The sequence below is a fragment of the Plectropomus leopardus genome, chromosome 21 (assembly GCF_008729295.1).
Source record: "Plectropomus leopardus isolate mb chromosome 21, YSFRI_Pleo_2.0, whole genome shotgun sequence".
In the NCBI taxonomy this organism is placed as follows: domain Eukaryota; kingdom Metazoa; phylum Chordata; class Actinopteri; order Perciformes; family Serranidae; genus Plectropomus; species Plectropomus leopardus.
Window position 1 is genome coordinate 11,141,216 of NC_056483.1, and position 20,246 is coordinate 11,161,461.

Below are 20,246 nucleotides of genomic sequence, written 5' to 3' on the forward strand. Positions count from 1 at the left end.
TATTATTGATATTATTAATAATAATTAATATTATGTTGTGTTATTTAGAACAAACGGTATATCATGGCCATTTAAAATTTTTCTTGAACATCAGGCAGAAGCTTAATTAGTAACTTTTAATCAAATCAGTTAAATACAGCTGTGGTGCTCGCTTGAAGGCTCAATAGAGAATTTGTTCTGACAACTTTTTATTGCAGCAAAATCACTGCACCTGGTTGTAGAATATGCAGTAACTACACTGACTGAAATCCTGTGAGATAATCTTCAATAAATATAAATCTTATGGTAGCTTCAGATGTGTTTACACTGTCAACATTGTGAAGGCAAATAATTCTCCTATATTTGTATAGATTAAAGACTAGATTATTATAAATTCTGACTTTTAAACATGACTTTTATAAATAATTTTATGTTTAATGTTTTTATGCTAATGGTTTTACCTTGCAGCACTTCGAGATTTGTTCCAAATGTAAAGTGCACTACAAATAAAAATCTATTATCTATTATCATCAGGGGTGTAGCCTCAATGTTAAGTAAATTAGCCTATTTACATTAAACGTTTCACCAATGTATAATTTCAAAAGAAGATGAATGATATGAAGTTACCAGTCTTTTGGACATTTTTAGAAAATGTCTACATTTGCTTTACTTTGATTTCATCTGATTTAAGGTCTTTAAATATTGCTAACAGTATGGGCGACTCAACATTTAAGAGGACACAAAGGGCAGTGTGCTGTGTGTTTATTCTAGCTATTTGAGCAAAATTAAGTTGGTTAAAAATGTAGGTTAAAACAGATATCTGTTTTATCTGCATTTAAATAAAATAGGGACATCCATGAACTCCTATGATACACTCCTAATTCACAATAAACCTTGTGCTTTTATGTGATTAAGGGAGAATGCATTCATGTGCTCAGCAGTGTATTTTTCTATGTTATATATAGACATCAATGAGATAGGTTGCGGCTTGGTGTGACAATATAATTACTGCTCAGCTGAGCGCTTCAGGAGCTACAGTGCGCAGCTCTGAGGCGCAGCTAAGACGAGACGGATCCGGAAATCCTTTCTCTTTTCTCGGAGACTGAAGCATGCGAGCAGAGAGCAACACCGCAGCTCCCCGGCACAGCTGAAAGCCAAGAAGAAGGCATCATGTGTAACCTTCAATGTAGAGGTAGGCTACAGTAAGATGAGTAGTGAGCTGTTTCTGCAGCTGTGTTAGCTGCATGTGTTTCCGGGTGGATTCGTATTAGCTCTTGAACTCGACCATTGCGGGTTAGCCAGTAGCTAATTTGGCTGATATCTCCGCCATGTGGGAGAAAAGAGCGCAACCTAACAGTTGATTTTGAGCTTTCTTCATGGCAGAAAATAAAATAATTGATATTAGTCGTAGGATATAATGCTCACGGACAGCTTAAGTTTAACATTGCAAGTCAATTTCTATTGGTTTAGTCATGACGGCCTAGCACGTGGACATGATAGTTAATTGAACGCACGGCCTGCTTTTGCAGTTATTCTCACACACGGTAACGCCATATGTCATGCAAAGCCTACAGGCAAATTCTGCAACGTTACAAACATAATGCAACTTTCAGGTAGCCTACTGGCAAACTGACTGATGTCTTGCCATAGATAAGAGGGCGATCAATATTGGGTTTTGAAGGCCGAGACTGATACCGATTAGTAGTAGTTTATGGGAGAGATAATTGGTATATGGTACCAATATGCATATACAATAAAAATGAAAATTGTTCTGTCAATATCTAGAATTTGGTATATAACAACCTCTAGCACATAATGTTTTAAATACCTTTAGATAATATTTAATCAAAACTGAAACTTTCAACTTGAATATACAGCAAGTTCCCAGCAAAGTCAAAGTGAAAATAATAATTTTCAATAAATTTAAATAATTTTTAATGATTTAAATAAAAAAAGAATAAATAAAAGCTCTAGTGTTACAAAGTAAAAGCTACTCCCATGCTGACACTTTTTTAAAAAATTTTTTATTGGGGATAGTTAATATAAAATGTTGATATAGATAATCGGCAGATTACCAAATGTCGGCCCAAAAATAATCGGCCGGGCCGATAATCTGTCGAGCCCCATTATAGACAGGTCACATCCTTAAAGTAATGCAATAAATCATTCTTTTTGACAGTTCAAAGGGAAAAATGTCCCCTGTGTCATTGAGCTTCTTACAGCCCTGTCCGTATCTGGTCGTGTCCAGGGGTCAGCAGATGAGCTGCTGGTCAGGGAATAGCCCTCTCCCCATTATTTCACTGGAGAAAGTCATCATGGCTCCCACAGAGGACGTAAGGTCATGGCAGAGGTCGTGACCTGCTGTTGAACCTTGCCATGTTAGCCATGCTCCCAAGCTGTGTTAGACCGGTACCCTTTGACCTTCGGGTGATCAGTCATCTGTTTTCACAGTATTGGCTGTTTCTTAAGCACATCTTATTCAGGCAGGTTGAAAATCAATGAATTGCTCCTGGGAGTAGTAATTTGCGAGGTTTGGTTTAGTTGCTGTGACAGACTCATGTAGGTCATGTGGGAAAATATTGCAATTTAAAGCAATGAGTATGCATTAAAACTAAAATGAATGACTGAACATGCTCTAACTTTCTGACACTGGTTTTTGTTTTTTTGTAGACCCGCAGATGAAGATGGCAAGTTTCATCTATGATTGGTACACCTGATAAGGTAAGATCAAAGTTTTATATTCTGTTAAATCGAGATTAAAGGATTAGTTAAATAATACAGTGAAAGGTAAAATCTGTGTACTTACTGATCCTTTTTTTAAATTTCAGATGTAAGGTCATGACCGCATACTACAGATGGCCAAATTTTGGTTTTCACCTTTTGGACCTTAAGGTAAAGATTACAGTTTTTGGGTGCATTGTGCTTTCTGGTATAGGGCAGTCCAGCTGCTGGAGTAGTGATGACTTTACACTTTTTGCCGTTTACCCATCAGACAATAAGGTGGTGAAACTGTGACTAACTGACACACCAGCATAAGATTAACTGGGACTGGCTTTAATGTGTTTAAAGGCATGTATGATTTTTTTTTTTATTTTAGAAAGTTAATCTTTTTCCTGTCTCTTTTTCCTTCAGGTGCTTCAGAAGTCTTGCTGCGTTCAGATGAGATGGACCACATGTAATCTTGTCTACTGTGCTGATCAGGAGGGGAGTTCATTGCAAAGGTATTTTGTTTTTGTACTGCTGAGCATTCATGCTACTGGGACGACATTTTCATATTTTTAGTTTAGACGCCACACTCAATAGGTGTTGAGAGTAACAGAAATAATGCAGAGCTTCTCAAAATAATTGTTTGACTTTGAAAGGCTACCCAGTTAAAATAATTATTTCAACAGTGGTTATTTCTTAAAATTTAATCTTGCTGTGTGTCAGAAGTTGGACATGGCTTGTCTGCTGTGCTAAGTCTATAAAGTTGAGCACTGGCAACTCTTGCAGCTGTAATAGTGATGAGATCACCTTTTCGCCGTTTACCCATCAGACAACAGAATGGTGAGATTGTGTCTACTGAATTACCAGCTGCAGCCTTTGTTTTACTTGGTCTACTGCACTGTTGTCTTGGACTTTATGCAGTTACCACAACTAAAGTTTAACATGTAGACAGAAAATGTCATCCTAACTTAAGAAATTACAATATGTAAAACATTTAAACAAGCTTTCTTATTATTCTACAGATGAGCAGTTGGAGCAGCAGTGAATCAAAAACACTCTTGGAGTTTACTTTATTTGGTAAGTAAAGCCTACACTGAACAACTTTATTTGAGGTTTTTGTCCCAACTTATCAACACTGGCCTGTTTGCTTCATATCCTGATTTGAAGAAGTAATGATGAGTTTACCTTTTCGCCGTTTACCCATCAGACCAAAATGGGCTGCTGAAAATGTGACTAACTGAACTCAAAGAAAGTTGTAAAACCCTAAAAAAAGTCAAGTCAGTTTTTGTCACTCAAAGTAACTGTAAATTATTTGTTGGCAAGGTTATGGGGCCAGCTGACTGATCAGTCTATGGTGTGGCCTCGTTTGAAAGGTAAGTGCCAAACCCAAACTCTTTCAACAGATGTTACATTGATATTTAATTCACTTTTTGACTGTTTACATATAATGCTACATATCTAGATGTGGACACTGAATTACAATGTTTAAAAATAAAGTTTGTCCCTTTTTTCTGTTTACAGTGTGGCTGGAGGTGATGGATTCCCATGAGGAGGAAATCTTGGGTTATCTGCCATATTTTTGAGGGAAAATTTGATGCTTTAATGTTAATAAACTGTTAAAGAAAAATATCTTGCCTTGATCTTTTTAATTTGTTTCCCTGTGTATCTTTTATGCATTTAGATGTGTTCTTAATGAGCATCAGATCTCAGTTTATCATCACTCTCTATAACCCCTGCATAAAATTCAAGGTGTTTTTGTTTTTCTGTATTGATTCAATGAATGTACAACAAGGATGTAATGACAGGATAAAATAGTCACTGTCATCAATTGGTTGCATGGTTAGTGTGATCTTGTGCTGGTGCTGCCTACCTGTGCCTCTGCACATTTTGGAGAGATCTTACTCCTCTGTGATGTATGTGTCTGCTCCCGGAGCGTAGGCATAGATGAAGCGTAGGATATTCTGGTACAGCTCTTCCAGGGTATCGTCTCTCCTGTGCAAACCGTCCATATCTTCCAGGTCACAAGGAAACACTGCGTCAGGTGGAATAACGAGGGCAGAGGCCCCTGTAGGAAGAGGCAGGCATATCTTCAAGAAACCTTTTGAAGCAGTTAGCCTACATATAACCCTCATGGTGTTAATATCAAATACGCAGGACCAGAATTAAATTTTACAATAGAGTCAATTCTAAAGCTGTCTGTAAAGTATTTTAAGGTTTTTACATGTACTGAATGTCAACATGCTTATGAACAGGATAATCGTTGAAAAGAATAGCATTAAATTACATGTCATTTAATAAGATGTGTACGGGGATATGAGTAAATTGTGCAAATTAGGGTAGTTGATTAATTCAACAAATAAAGTACTCTATTTGCACATATTGCTATCAGTAAAAAGGGGTGATGAGTACAATTTTTTTTTTTACCATGCTTCAGAGTGACTGAGTTTTCACAGAGGAGCACAGCAATCACAGCGTCTTCCTCCAGTACCCGTGTTCTGAGACATAACTTGCAGTGGGCCTCAGCCAAGGAGATCCTTCATCAAAAAACATGAACAAAAAAAAACAAAACATAACTGTACACTGCCTTAACAGTTATTATTTCCTCTCTTTCTTTCTCTCCATATGTATATATATATATATATATATATATATATATATATATATATATATATATACACACACACACACACATATATATATATATATACATATATATGAATAAGAACCAAAAGTAAACTGTAAAACTGTGTTAAGCAGGATGGCAACAGATAACTAATGTAATCAAAAGTGGTACAGACCATGTAAATGTTTTTAGATTAAATAGTTAATGTGACATTTTTGTCCCACAGCTGAAAACAGATTTATTTTCATAAGGTTTAGTTCCACATAAAATATGTCACCACAGTGAGAAAGAGGTGTAAACATGAGTCATAACCAAATGAAAAATAGTCATCTAAGAGTTATGGTTTGGTTTGGATGAGAGTTCTCCATCTAGTGGATGATAGTGACATTACACTGAACCTAGATGTGATATTTGCAGTCCCTGGTTTTAATGCAGAAAGTGAAGATACATTATTAAAACAGCAATTATTCAGTCTTATAGTAGATTTCTTACAGTAGTTTGATAGAGGCCACAGACATCTTGACCCCCTGACTCTGAGCTCGGACTCTGCGGCTGGCCATGTAGTAACCGTGGATTATTTTTTCTGCTTCGGGGCTGAGCTCCACTTGCAAACTTTGTGCATGAGCTACCAGCTGAAAGGCGCAGCATTGAGAACAGTAATTGCACATAAAGCTTAATGTATTTTTCATAAAAAAGCAACACAAAGGTGATATAACAACATGTTTGTAAACCTCTTTGTAGTCTTGAGTAGAAAACTCCCAACAGGATGGGTAGAGGGGTTTTCCAGGTTGCACTGCTTGCTGGAGGGTGTGGATGGTCTGGGCAAGCAGGGCCTGCTCTCCCAACATATCCTTACACTGAATGACCAGGCCAAAGGCATCTGCCAATTGACTTGGTATTGGACCCATTTCCTGCTCACAAAGAAAAGATGGGGCATCAGAAAGCTGTTAAATGTGTGTTTTTTTTTCAAAGTGTTTTACCTTAGGAATCTAAACCACCTTTAAAGTTCTATGATATCTATGTTCTATGGTCAACTTTTCCCCTCTTTGAAAAAGAAAAAACAAAGCATTAATTATCCTCAAGGGCTCTGCTGTGAGGTAATGTTGTCTGGGCAGGGCATTTCCTTCAAGAAAAGCAAATTGTCTCAATTTCCTGTTTTGTATGTAGTATCTACAAACAGCATCTGAAATGGGACATTCCTTGAACTCAGTGTGCCGTACGACACAAGCTTAAGTTCCATTAACAGATGACTCGCATTTTATTTTCCACAAATCTCAATGCAGACCTGCGAGTAAACATTCACACAAAATTTTAAGTGAGCTATACAAAAGTAAAACAGCACCACATTTTGATCAAACTCACTGCTGTTCCCAGTACGGCACAGTCTGATCTCCCAGATCGTCGAGAAGCATCAGTGGAGTCTGTGAGGGCCCAGAAGCTGCACTGAACTGGAAAGGAAAGCTGCTGGTCAGCATCCTCACCATACTTCTTTCCTGGGATGAACACAGACACTGTGCCACTCTCTAGAACTGAGAAAGAAAATCAGAAGGGGGAAAAGACATCAAAGAACACTTTTTTATATGTAGATGAAATTATCAATCACATGAATTACTGACAGAATATTTTTTAATTAAGGTGCTTTACCTGATTGAAGGGCATCCAACCTGTCCTTTTTGTAACAGCCCAGATCTCCCAACATGCAAATGCCACCAGTGGCAAGCAGGGCCGAGCCGGCATGGATGTTTGCAGTGCCTGCTCCGTGTTCGTCCCGGGACAGAGACGCAAACATCTCCCCTGAGGACTGATGCTTGACCCCGCGACACACCAAGCTCAGGCTGTATGTTATTAGTCTAGCACAAACACAAGGGTAAAGGGTAATGAGGATGTCCTAATATTCAGTTTCACCAAAGCTGGGCCACGCAGACCACTTTACCTGTCTAGTATGAGCGTGTCAGTGGTGACAACCAGGAGATCCAAGTTGTGAAAAGTGTCTTTTGCATCTGCTCTTGTCTGAACCAAGCTGAGCAGCAAGGTCAGCTTTAAGGTGTTGTAGAGGCCTGGAGGAGTCACATCCAGCCCAAAGCAGTGAGCCACAATGGCAGAGAACCTCCAGCGAGAACCAGCTGTGGCCTCCAACAACCGCCTGAAGCTGGCACTGACTTCACAGGGGCCTGTAGGTGGAGTTGTGACACTTTCAATATGATAACAATGCAATTGTAATATAAAAACATTGCTCGGATTGATCATAATATACTGTGTAAAGGTGTCAAGATTCTCGTTATCAATATGCATTTTGCTAGGCTTTCTGTGGATGTGAAGCAGTATCATCTAATATGAGATCATTTACTGCCTTACACTCAGGCTCCCATGGTTGGATGCTATTTGCCTCTACACTCCAGGTAATGTTGGGCCACTGGTGCACATGCGCAGGAATGCCCAGCACCCTGTAGAGTCGACCGATTCTCATTGAGTTACACAGCTCATCTGTACGAATAGGGGAAACAAAGCAATAACACTCAAAGGGGTTGTTCTGTGCTGTCTGGTGATTATTGAAGAAACATGCATGCCACCTACAAACCACTGCCAAGAGAAACACAGAGTGAGGCCTTCAGAACAAAGATTTCTCTGTGTGTGAATCGCACAGCCAGCTAATGAGTGTTCCTTGCACTTATTAACATATATGTTTAGTAACGGGAACCCAGTGTATTGAATTCCTCTACAGGACTGGGTCAACAGAATATGTTAATCCTGGTGCTGAGATTTGCTAAGCTCCCAGGGGTGCTGGCTGGACAATGTTATTAGAGGGGACAGAAACACTTAATATCCCACCATGGGGCACTGTGTGCGGCTGGCTGCTCAAGAATCTATTTATTTGAACTCTCCCCCACTAAGTTTGTGTTCCAAAGTGAGCCTCATTTAGAAAGCCAGAGAAAATTAATGACAAACCTCAGTACATCTGACTGTGTGTAAATACAAGCTATTACAACCACATTTTTCAGGGCTCAGAATGACCATAATGAATGGGAATATGATTTTACAAACAAATTAATACCCTTTAAGATTTTGAGGATATTAATCTATAGCACAGTATCTCCTTTAAGGTTTTGACTTGCAAATGGAAACAGAGCCTTTTAACCTAGAAAAACTCAAAAGTACTCATTTGTTCTATGCTATGTAAACAATCTGGTTAATCGACAGCCTTCATATTCTTATGAGCTGCTTTGCATCTTTTGGCTTTCATCAACCATGTAACAATCTGTTTAGAATTGCTTTACCCTTGTTAATATGGACTTGAAAACTGTTTTGAAATGCAAAATAATGGCATTGAAAACATGATTGAAAAATGCAATTAGTTGTGATAATTATTATTATTATTGTGGTAATTTTTTTGTTCTGCAGATGTTTTCTAGATTATAATGAGTGCTGAAGATGCCAAAAAACACCAATGTAAGTCCTGTTTGAAAGTAAATCAGAATTGAACTTCATGAAAAAATAGCTACACTCTGTCCTGTTTGTGCTATTTTTATTGATGTATTTTTAAATTAGGATATGTGAACCTTTAATATGTTTTCCCTTACGGTATGTTGTTGTTGATTATGTTTTCTAAGACATGCTGCGAGTGCACATTTCCGTCACCTGCCACATCGCCCTCCCCTTTCTCAGATGTAAATAGGCTATTAGCTATGTTTCCCTTTCATATTTTATGTGGCTACAACGATCGATTTGTTGGCTGGGTGACGCTGTAATAAGGAACATAGTAATGCAATTACAGAGTGGGCATGTGTTGACCTACCTCTGAGAAACAGGGTGACTGACTGGTATCGGAGTGAGCTTTGCTGATGGGCCCTCAGAGCATCCAGTGCTTTGATATGGATCAGCTCCACAAGCTGTTTGTCTGTCGCCACAAAGACACATTTGCAAACATACTAATCATAAGAATAAACACATTTTCTGTTAACGTTGTGTACCAATTCAGATATCTCCAGTGACGTCTGAAGCATCACTCTCACCTCCCAGCACTCGAAACTTCACATCCTCTTTTAGTTGGGAGCTGCAGATCATGCAGCTGAAGTTGTTTCTCACAGTAGCCGACTCTGTGGCTCCAGGTGCATGAACACGGATGTGGTGAAACCCTAGAGTCAGCAGCCAGACAATGAAATCAAATGCCAACCCAATTTTAAATCTATAAATGCTACATGTCCGAGAACTGCTTGAAATACAGAACATTTTGTATGTACAGACTCTATCAGACTTAAAATCGCAATTAAGTATAAAGGTAAGTAGCATGTACGTAGTTCTGTGCAGAGGTAGATTTTATGTAGGAATATGTTTTTTAGAGTGAGTCACATTAATCTACATTTTTCCAACAAGTAAATTCAAGTATAAAGTATTGGGTTCAGTGGTGGGTTTAATGATTTGTAACATCAGAAATGTTGACTGTCACACAAGAGAGCTTGACTTGACAAGAATAAATAAAAAGACGGATGAATTAAATTAGATAAAACATTTGCATGAATTGAGACTTTACAAAACAGAACTATTTCATGACTCTTAAGACATATTTATTGGAAGGAAAAAAGAACTAAAGACTCCTGGTCCTGCAGATACTCTGTTAAAATTAGCAATTACCAGTGGCTAAAAGACAAAATTATGGTTAAGAGGAGACAGCTGTGTCTTCCCTGCAGTACCTGTAGAGCAGGGACAGTCATCATTAATGCAGAGGAACTTGGCCCCCCGGGTGTATTTCGTGACCCTCGTCATGGCAATAACCAGGCCCTCCATGGAGACGGGCCTCATGGGCCCGTATCCACGAGGAAAGCTACAAAGGTCCAACGTGTACTCAGGGAATGGAGGCAGATGTGTCAACTTCAGAATTATATTTACCTCAAAGAGAACAATCACATGACACGTTGTTTTAGGACTGAGTCAAAACCAGTGTAACAGACATAGCTACATCATTAATTCATACCTGACTCTCTGTGTGTATTTTTTCAACAAGTGAAAGTGTCTTTATGGCCAGAAAGCAAACCTGAAAAAGGAATTTGGCAAATGTAAGTAACCTTACAGTAGAGGCTGATATTTCTTTGTAGCTAGCTCAGAGTTTTCACTTACAGACTGAAACAATGCTGTTGCTTTTAGGGGCTCACGCAGTACACAGTCACCCAATATAGGATCCACCTCTATCACATCAGACGGATTAACACTGATACAAAACTTGTAGACTGCCTCAATTTGTTGGGGGTCTGGAAAGGAGGAGCAAAAGTAGGAAAAGTTAAAATCCTAACTTAAATGTAGCGTAAACAAAAACATCCAAACCAAATTCTTGTTTCAGATGGACTTTTGAATCTATTTTTTTCACTCCATAAATTAGAATATACTGTATGCAGCCATTAAAAAAATCATTTTTTGCTATGTTTTTAGGAACAAAATGCTATATGATTGGACTATGAATGATATATGAACAACCCATTTGTAAAACCTTCAGAATATAGACAAAACTGGAATGTTTTGGTGCATGCAAATGTGCAACTGAAGATGAGATTTTTTGAGAGTATGAGCAAAAAAAAAAAACTTATTTTGAGAAAACAGCCTTAAAGATACGTCATGTAAATATCCATACATTTTTAGACATTGGGGTACAATTTTTAACTAACATATATCATCATGAAAAGTTCGAAATTCATCATTTATATTATGAAAATTATTTTTTGTATAGTTTTTCAGAAATGTTACTTTAAATATGCAAATGAGGCAGCATCTAATTACATATGTACTTTTTGCACATACAACAGTTGTGTCCACAACGGTCCCCTCGCGCTATGCACTAACAGGGCGGAACACACTTTGATAAAATACATAAGAGTGAACTTTTTGGACGTTTTCTTTCCACTAGTTTGAAAGACATGTTATGGAAGCAAATTGGTCAAAAAAATCTTAAACTTGACCGGGGCACTAAAAAACTTTTTCACCTAGTGTGTATAGTAATTTTAAACATTCATTGCTACTAACTAACATAGCTTGTTAAACACAACTGGCGTTAGCTAGTAGTTTTTTCCCTTCTCCTCTCAGCAGGCATACCGTTGAATGGTTTGCAGTCTTCGGCCAGTTTCTGAAGGCCACCGCTTCTGTCTAAGTAGACCAGAACGGACTCTTTCAATGATAACATTTCAGTCATTTTCACTTAATTGTAAGAAAGTAGCACTTTGCTATAGGCTAACAGGACGACGGTGACAGCTAACATTGGCACGCGATCACTTTGCAGCAGTGTAACCGGGCAACATTCGACCGCTGACGTCATTTCGTTTCCCGCTTTGTCTCCTTGCTAAGAACCCGGATGTGATGCGTTCAAATTTCAATTTTTTATCAAGGTTATTACAAAAGCAGAGAACACAACATACAAGTACAAAGACACACTTTCTTTTACATATTTTTTTTATTATTGTGCAGGAATATAAGCCTATTTAATTGCAAAGCAAAGTACGGTGGATTTTTAATTTCTGCAGTTATGAATAAATGGGATAAGCTGAAGAATAGCGAAAAAAAACAACACAGTCCAATAAAAAACAATTCACTCAATATTTAAAGACAAACTGAAAGGTAAATGAAGAAGAAGAAGACATTTTTTCTTGTTTACAAATGTGACCTATAAACCATAATGCTTTATTTGGTGGTCTCTCAAGTAATCCCTATTTCCAGTTTAGCTACAATGTATTTTTACAGTAATTACATGGACGAACTCACCTCCATCTGGCAGTCAAATGGTGTGATTTTAAGTCCAGTGAATTGTTCAAGTTTTCCAGAAAACTGCTTATTGATTTCATTTAAAGGGACAAATTTAAGGCTTTAAGAGGCTCATTTTAGAAACCACCAGAAATACCATTAACAAGAGGATGTCTGTCCATAATTCTTAAAAATATCATCTGTTATGTATACATATTTATATAAATACAAATTGGTAAAAAATAAAGACTTTTCTGGCACGCTTTGTTCCAACCAAAATGTTTTAAGTGCTGTTTAGTCTCATCCTCTCGCTTTGGTTTCATAGAACAAGTTATAATCCACGGTACAATTTCTTCCCTTTAGTCAAAAGAAGTTATGATGGTTAAGGCAATCCAAGACCTCATGGGGAATGTTTCATAGGAAAGAGTCATCAGAAGCTGGGGCATAAGAGAAGCCCACAAACGCATCGTCTGCCTCCATTACACTGGCATTGACTATGGAATGGTCTTGAGACCAGCAGATGGAGTTGGGGACCATCTCATCTGTGAACTCTGGATCGAAGTTTGAGATGTCACAGCAGGAGCTCTGTACAAACATTGGGGTAGGAGGGAATAAAAACATGGGTCATATTGGACAAATTCAAAACAACCTGCATATATAAAAGGGGCTTAATTTGATGGCATACAACAAGATAAAGATAAAACATTAAAAATTAAGACTCAAACATATGTATAATAAAAGTAATTAAAATAAGGCAATTTTAAAAAAAACTGTTGATCAAAAATCTTCAAAGACAAAACCTGAGAGGTAAAACTCCAAAACCTAACATTAAATTAAGTCTGTAAAATGCATTTATGAGGTAGTTTAAAAGATGGTACTTAATTAGGCAACCTTCACTCTTAATTAGCAACAGCCGTGCAATCGCACACAATAGCATTACATGGATTCTACCTTTATGAAGTTTTACATCTTCATTCAGGTCTTTGTTACCAAAAGGACCAGTGAGTGTTGAAATATGATCAAATTAAATAGAAATTTTTTTTAAAATTCTGTAGTCTTCAAAAGCAATGTGTGTTGCAGTGTATCTCTTAAGTGCAGGGTGCAGTTTTCCAAAAGTAAAGGCACTGTTACTGTTAAACACGCATATTGCTCTAAATACAGGGCAAGAAAGGAATATTACCACATTGGGTGTAAATGGGGGAGGGATCTTCTTCTGATCGAGGTCATCCCAGTTGATGGAGGAGAAGAAGCTGTGTGCTTTGATCTCATTCTGAAAATGTAGAGGGGAAAAATGTAACATAATTTGGTATTTATAGAAAGTTAGTTGAAAAAAATGATGTTGTGATATGATGTACACACATCAGCCACAAGGGGGATCCCAAACATAGGGAAATCTGCTGTAAATGCATGTATTACACATAGTATACAAATTAATACCACTCACAAAGTCATCCCTCGACCCCAGCCTGTGTGTGCCGTCTTTTTCCAGCAGTCCCTGGAGGATTGACCAGGCTGTGCTGGACGCACCAGGACGCATCACCAACGGTTTGTGGAGGATGTTGTCATACATTTCATGTGTGTCTCTGCTGTAGAATGGCGGCTAGGGTATGAAAAAAAAGAGACAAGTTAGGGCATGTGAGTAGGTGAGACCGCACAATGATATTCTCAAACATAAAGCTCTTTAAAGAATCATCAAAGTTGCAGCAGCTTACCAGTACATTATGTTTAAACTACATAGTTTTTCCTGCAAAAGTACCATAGACTTCCTAACTGTTACTTGTGGGGTATGCTGCATAAATAAGTAATATGTGTTTAGGATATTTGAGGAAAACTGGATAAAAACTCACCAGGCCGAAGAGCATTTCATACAGCACTGAACCCAGACACCACCAGTCTACTGTATTATCATATGGCTGCTTCCTCAGGACCTCTGGAGCCAAGTACTGGTCAGAAGAAGCACACAAACATAATAATATGACATTGACATTTTGTTCCTGGCTAAAAACACACCAACCAAATGTATATTGGCTATTTTTGCACATAAAAGCCTATTTTTCTCCTGGGAAAATGTGACTCATATCCCCACACAGACAGCGGTATAGCCTTAGATGGAATACACTCATACTTAGATCATTAACCACACTTTGATTCAGAAAGTCTGTTAATGTTTATTAATTTTTGACACTGAAGGTGAGACTTTGAAACTCCCTGGTGCAAAATTAGCAGGATTTAAACATCCAAATCAATGGTGCTTTACCTCAGGTGTACCACAGAATGTAGTGGTGGTATCTGTCAGGGAAATGCCTTCCTTGCACAATCCAAAGTCTGTCAAAATGATATGCCCCTTAAAAGAAAGAGAGAAGACACGGGGACGTTTTCAGACAACATGTGCCACACAAGCAGCTCATTATTCGTGAGGACTGAGGATTCTATTGTTGCCCAGGAATGTTGGCTGCAGTGAAGCTCGCTCAGTCCCATTCACCGTTCCCTCACTTTCTCAATAAGGCTAGGCAGGAAAATCATTAGTAAGACCTAATCCAATCACACGCATGCTGTCTTGCTGGAACTGGAAATGACTCTGTTGAGCACTGGAGGTAAAATATGACTGGGAAAGAATGACATTTGTGCTGTACGGTCTTACGTAATAAATCTGCAGCCAGTGTTTAGGCACATTGTATGGTCAGCTGGATATTTAACTTGAAAAAAGTAGCAGGTATGATCAGAGTAATTACTGCTACGGTGATTATTATTGTGTTCAACAACAGGAATACTCACCTCATGGTCAAGGAGGATGTTTTCTGGCTTCAAGTCTCTGGATGAGATTAACACACATGAATTACTTTCAGTATATGAGACACAGAGCTGTAGTCAGCAATTGGAAAACTGAGGTCATAAATCCAAATTACCATATATATATATATATATATATATATATATATATATATATATATATATATATATATATATATATATATATATATATGCACACATTTTTGGTCGACAGGCATTCTATGATTGATAGGCTACATCCCTGGGACTTTTGACTCATGTATCACTCCACTTCACAGCTGTTCTAAACCATTACTTAAGCCTATATTAACTGTTGGTAGTTATCTAATGTTACTGTAGATTGTAGTGTAACAAACTGTCCTGGAGGTCTATTGTGTGTCCCTCTAGAGTTTCCGTATGACAGGAAAAAAGGGTAATGGGGGGAACTTCCACTCTTTTTGGGGCTCGTGAATTTGTGGGAGTTTTGGAAAAGGAAAATAAAAAAAGGCAGCAGTTGCTGTTGAAGCTGTCACACCGTCTTCCGTCCTGTTTATTGTTTTATTAGTTATCCAAGTTAAGCGAACTCAGGACGGTCGGTTACTTTTTGGCTGCAGCGACGTGAGGGCTTTTATGTAGAAGTGCGGAGCTATTATTCGCGGTGTTGTTTTTAGCTAAGCTGTCTCTTTATAGCTAGCTAAGCTAACCCCCACGCGGCGCTTCAAGACTGTGCTCAACTAAGTTATAAGACATGGCGCGGAGACGAGGAGCCCTTTAAAACCGGCACGGGGATGTTTGGCAGTCGCTCGCCCGGCAGGAACTCTGAGGTTGACCTGCCCACTACCTCCAATGGCGACGGGAACCACTTTCCTCAGCTGGGTGAGGCAGCTGGAGGTGGATGTCAGCGCAAGTGCGGGAGGGGGCGAAGCTGCACAGCCCGTGAGGATTCTTCTAACTCGGTGAGTCAAGAGAGACACACAATATACAACTGTGTGCTACGGTTAACAGACTGTTATTTTACTGGAAACACACAGACAAGTGTTCACTAAGCAGCTGTCCTGCACTTAATATGTAGACCTAACAAACACAAAGTAGCTAGTTAGTTTTTTTTTTTTTTGATAGTTTGAAGGAAAACGTATTGTGTTGCTAGGCAAAAGCTATCACTTCCAGCGGTTTTGCGGAACTATTTGTGTCGGAACAAAAAAAAAAAAATCAAGAGATGAACAAACCAATCATTATAACACGCCACAGCAGATAATGATTGGTTTGTTCATCTCTTGATTTTTTTTTTTTTGTTCCGACACAAATAGTTCCGCAAAACCGCTGGAAGTGATAGCTTTTGCCTAGCAACACAATACGTTTTCCTTCAAACTATCAGGAAAAAAAAAAAACTAACTAGCTACTTTGTGTTTGTTAGGTCTACATATTAAGTGCAGGACAGCTGCTTAGTGAACACTTGTCTGTGTGTTTCCAGTAAAATAACAGTCTGTTAACCGTAGCACACAGTTGTATATTGTGTGTCTCTCTTGACTCACCGAGTTAGAAGAATCCTCACGGGCTGTGCAGCTTCGCCCCCTCCCGCACTTGCGCTGACATCCACCTCCAGCTGCCTCACCCAGCTGAGGAAAGTGGTTCCCGTCGCCATTGGAGGTAGTGGGCAGGTCAACCTCAGAGTTCCTGCCGGCGCGAGCGACTGCCAAACATCCCCGTGCCGGTTTTAAAGGGCTCCTCGTCTCCGCGCCATGTCTTATAACTTAGTTGAGCACAGTCTTGAAGCGCCGCGTGGGGGTTAGCTTAGCTAGCTATAAAGAGACAGCTTAGCTAAAAACAACACCGCGAATAATAGCTCCGCACTTCTACATAAAAGCCCTCACGTCGCTGCAGCCAAAAAGTAACCGACCGTCCTGAGTTCGCTTAACTGGATAACTAATAAAACAATAAACAGGACGGAAGACGGTGTGACAGCTTCAACAGCAACTGCTGCCTTTTTTTATTTTCCTTTTCCAAAACTCCCACAAATTCACGAGCCCCAAAAAGAGTGGAAGTTCCCCCCATTACCCTTTTTTCCTGTCATACGGAAACTCTAGAGGGACACACAATAGACCTCCAGGACAGTTTGTTACACTACAATCTACAGTAACATTAGATAACTACCAACAGTTAATATAGGCTTAAGTAATGGTTTAGAACAGCTGTGAAGTGGAGTGATACATGAGTCAAAAGTCCCAGGGATGTAGCCTATCAATCATAGAATGCCTGTCGACCAAAAATGTGTGCATATATATATATATATATATATATATATATATATATATATATATATATATATATATATATATATATATATATATATATAGGGTAATTTGGATTTATGACCTCAGTTTTCCAAGTGCTGACTACAGCTCTGTGTCTCATATACTGAAAGTAATTCATGTGTGTTAATCTCATCCAGAGACTTGAAGCCAGAAAACATCCTCCTTGACCATGAGGTGAGTATTCCTGTTGTTGAACACAATAATAATCACCGTAGCAGTAATTACTCTGATCATACCTGCTACTTTTTTCAAGTTAAATATCCAGCTGACCATACAATGTGCCTAAACACTGGCTGCAGATTTATTACGTAAGACCGTACAGCACAAATGTCATTCTTTCCCAGTCATATTTTACCTCCAGTGCTCAACAGAGTCATTTCCAGTTCCAGCAAGACAGCATGCGTGTGATTGGATTAGGTCTTACTAATGATTTTCCTGCCTAGCCTTATTGAGAAAGTGAGGGAACGGTGAATGGGACTGAGCGAGCTTCACTGCAGCCAACATTCCTGGGCAACAATAGAATCCTCAGTCCTCACGAATAATGAGCTGCTTGTGTGGCACATGTTGTCTGAAAACGTCCCCGTGTCTTCTCTCTTTCTTTTAAGGGGCATATCATTTTGACAGACTTTGGATTGTGCAAGGAAGGCATTTCCCTGACAGATACCACCACTACATTCTGTGGTACACCTGAGGTAAAGCACCATTGATTTGGATGTTTAAATCCTGCTAATTTTGCACCAGGGAGTTTCAAAGTCTCACCTTCAGTGTCAAAAATTAATAAACATTAACAGACTTTCTGAATCAAAGTGTGGTTAATGATCTAAGTATGAGTGTATTCCATCTAAGGCTATACCGCTGTCTGTGTGGGGATATGAGTCACATTTTCCCAGGAGAAAAATAGGCTTTTATGTGCAAAAATAGCCAATATACATTTGGTTGGTGTGTTTTTAGCCAGGAACAAAATGTCAATGTCATATTATTATGTTTGTGTGCTTCTTCTGACCAGTACTTGGCTCCAGAGGTCCTGAGGAAGCAGCCATATGATAATACAGTAGACTGGTGGTGTCTGGGTTCAGTGCTGTATGAAATGCTCTTCGGCCTGGTGAGTTTTTATCCAGTTTTCCTCAAATATCCTAAACACATATTACTTATTTATGCAGCATACCCCACAAGTAACAGTTAGGAAGTCTATGGTACTTTTGCAGGAAAAACTATGTAGTTTAAACATAATGTACTGGTAAGCTGCTGCAACTTTGATGATTCTTTAAAGAGCTTTATGTTTGAGAATATCATTGTGCGGTCTCACCTACTCACATGCCCTAACTTGTCTCTTTTTTTCATACCCTAGCCGCCATTCTACAGCAGAGACACACATGAAATGTATGACAACATCCTCCACAAACCGTTGGTGATGCGTCCTGGTGCGTCCAGCACAGCCTGGTCAATCCTCCAGGGACTGCTGGAAAAAGACGGCACACACAGGCTGGGGTCGAGGGATGACTTTGTGAGTGGTATTAATTTGTATACTATGTGTAATACATGCATTTACAGCAGATTTCCCTATGTTTGGGATCCCCCTTGTGGCTGATGTGTGTACATCATATCACAACATCATTTTTTTCAACTAACTTTCTATAAATACCAAATTATGTTACATTTTTCCCCTCTACATTTTCAGAATGAGATCAAAGCACACAGCTTCTTCTCCTCCATCAACTGGGATGACCTCGATCAGAAGAAGATCCCTCCCCCATTTACACCCAATGTGGTAATATTCCTTTCTTGCCCTGTATTTAGAGCAATATGCGTGTTTAACAGTAACAGTGCCTTTACTTTTGGAAAACTGCACCCTGCACTTAAGAGATACACTGCAACACACATTGCTTTTGAAGACTACAGAATTTTAAAAAATATTTCTATTTAATTTGATCATATTTCAACACTCACTGGTCCTTTTGGTAACAAAGACCTGAATGAAGATGTAAAACTTCATAAAGGTAGAATCCATGTAATGCTATTGTGTGCGATTGCACGGCTGTTGCTAATTAAGAGTGAAGGTTGCCTAATTAAGTACCATCTTTTAAACTACCTCATAAATGCATTTTACAGACTTAATTTAATGTTAGGTTTTGGAGTTTTACCTCTCAGGTTTTGTCTTTGAAGATTTTTGATCAACAGTTTTTTTTAAAATTGCCTTATTTTAATTACTTTTATTATACATATGTTTGAGTCTTAATTTTTTTTAATGTTTTATCTTTATCTTGTTGTATGCCATCAAATTAAGCCCCTTTTATATATGCAGGTTGTTTTGAATTTGTCCAATATGACCCATGTTTTTATTCCCTCCTACCCCAATGTTTGTACAGAGCTCCTGCTGTGACATCTCAAACTTCGATCCAGAGTTCACAGATGAGATGGTCCCCAACTCCATCTGCTGGTCTCAAGACCATTCCATAGTCAATGCCAGTGTAATGGAGGCAGACGATGCGTTTGTGGGCTTCTCTTATGCCCCAGCTTCTGATGACTCTTTCCTATGAAACATTCCCCATGAGGTCTTGGATTGCCTTAACCATCATAACTTCTTTTGACTAAAGGGAAGAAATTGTACCGTGGATTATAACTTGTTCTATGAAACCAAAGCGAGAGGATGAGACTAAACAGCACTTAAAACATTTTGGTTGGAACAAAGCGTGCCAGAAAAGTCTTTATTTTTTACCAATTTGTATTTATATAAATATGTATACATAACAGATGATATTTTTAAGAGTTATGGACAGACATCCTCTTGTTAATGGTATTTCTGGTGGTTTCTAAAATGAGCCTCTTAAAGCCTTAAATTTGTCCCTTTAAATGAAATCAATAAGCAGTTTTCTGGAAAACTTGAACAATTCACTGGACTTAAAATCACACCATTTGACTGCCAGATGGAGGTGAGTTCGTCCATGTAATTACTGTAAAAATACATTGTAGCTAAACTGGAAATAGGGATTACTTGAGAGACCACCAAATAAAGCATTATGGTTTATAGGTCACATTTGTAAACAAGAAAAAATGTCTTCTTCTTCTTCATTTACCTTTCAGTTTGTCTTTAAATATTGAGTGAATTGTTTTTTATTGGACTGTGTTGTTTTTTTTTT

At 38.5% G+C, this 20,246-nt stretch overlaps 3 protein-coding genes and 1 long non-coding RNA gene across 4 annotated transcripts; 2 read left to right on the top strand and 2 right to left on the bottom strand.

Annotated features, from left to right (window-relative positions):
* Positions 1–2,647: 2,647 nt before the first annotated feature.
* LOC121960365 lies at positions 2,648–4,312 on the top strand. The gene is made up of 6 exons (XR_006106972.1): positions 2,648–2,700; positions 2,808–2,871; positions 3,112–3,200; positions 3,708–3,762; positions 4,009–4,058; positions 4,207–4,312. It is a non-coding gene; the product is annotated as an uncharacterized LOC121960365 (long non-coding RNA).
* A 271-nt stretch (positions 4,313–4,583) lies between these two features.
* LOC121960907 (minichromosome maintenance domain-containing protein 2-like) lies at positions 4,584–11,483 on the bottom strand. Its single transcript, XM_042510799.1, has 14 exons — positions 11,387–11,483; positions 10,421–10,551; positions 10,278–10,337; positions 9,997–10,192; positions 9,319–9,441; positions 9,102–9,203; positions 7,664–7,792; positions 7,242–7,479; positions 6,953–7,158; positions 6,671–6,837; positions 6,040–6,219; positions 5,801–5,940; positions 5,110–5,219; positions 4,584–4,750 (listed from the first exon to the last, which is right to left on the bottom strand). Exons 1-14 carry the CDS (start codon positions 11,481–11,483, stop codon positions 4,584–4,586), a joined length of 2,046 nt encoding a protein of 681 aa, XP_042366733.1.
* A 756-nt stretch (positions 11,484–12,239) lies between these two features.
* LOC121960897 (serine/threonine-protein kinase Sgk3-like) lies at positions 12,240–14,896 on the bottom strand (the record flags this gene model as incomplete). The annotated part of the gene is made up of 6 exons (XM_042510786.1): positions 12,240–12,613; positions 13,209–13,298; positions 13,473–13,628; positions 13,876–13,971; positions 14,286–14,372; positions 14,804–14,896. Coding segments are annotated over 6 exons (693 nt in total), but the record flags the coding sequence as incomplete, so codon positions are not given.
* Positions 14,897–15,585: 689 nt separating this feature from the next.
* On the top strand, positions 15,586–20,222 carry LOC121960980 (serine/threonine-protein kinase Sgk3-like). Its single transcript, XM_042510882.1, has 7 exons — positions 15,586–15,753; positions 17,191–17,283; positions 17,715–17,801; positions 18,116–18,211; positions 18,458–18,613; positions 18,788–18,877; positions 19,476–20,222. The coding sequence occupies exons 1-7, from the start codon at positions 15,586–15,588 to the stop codon at positions 19,644–19,646; spliced, it is 861 nt and encodes a 286-aa protein (XP_042366816.1). The 3' UTR covers positions 19,647–20,222.
* The last annotated feature ends 24 nt before the right edge of the window (positions 20,223–20,246 follow it).

Bases quoted from the DNA above. Each gene is read 5' to 3' on its own strand.
- LOC121960907 (XM_042510799.1), bottom strand. From the start codon at position 11,483: ATGACTGAAATGTTATCATTGAAAGAGTCCGTTCTGGTCTACTTAGAC. The intron at 10,552-11,386 runs GTATGCCTGCTG...CCTCCTTTCCAG, and splicing joins AGACTGCAAACCATTCAACG to ACCCCCAACAAATTGAGGCA. The intron at 10,338-10,420 runs GTAAGTGAAAAC...TTCCTTTTTCAG, and splicing joins CAACAGCATTGTTTCAGTCT to GTTTGCTTTCTGGCCATAAA.
- LOC121960980 (XM_042510882.1), top strand. From the start codon at position 15,586: ATGTTTGGCAGTCGCTCGCCCGGCAGGAACTCTGAGGTTGACCTGCCC. The intron at 17,802-18,115 runs GTAAAGCACCAT...TCTTCTGACCAG, and splicing joins CATTCTGTGGTACACCTGAG to TACTTGGCTCCAGAGGTCCT. The intron at 18,878-19,475 runs GTAATATTCCTT...ATGTTTGTACAG, and splicing joins CCCCATTTACACCCAATGTG to AGCTCCTGCTGTGACATCTC.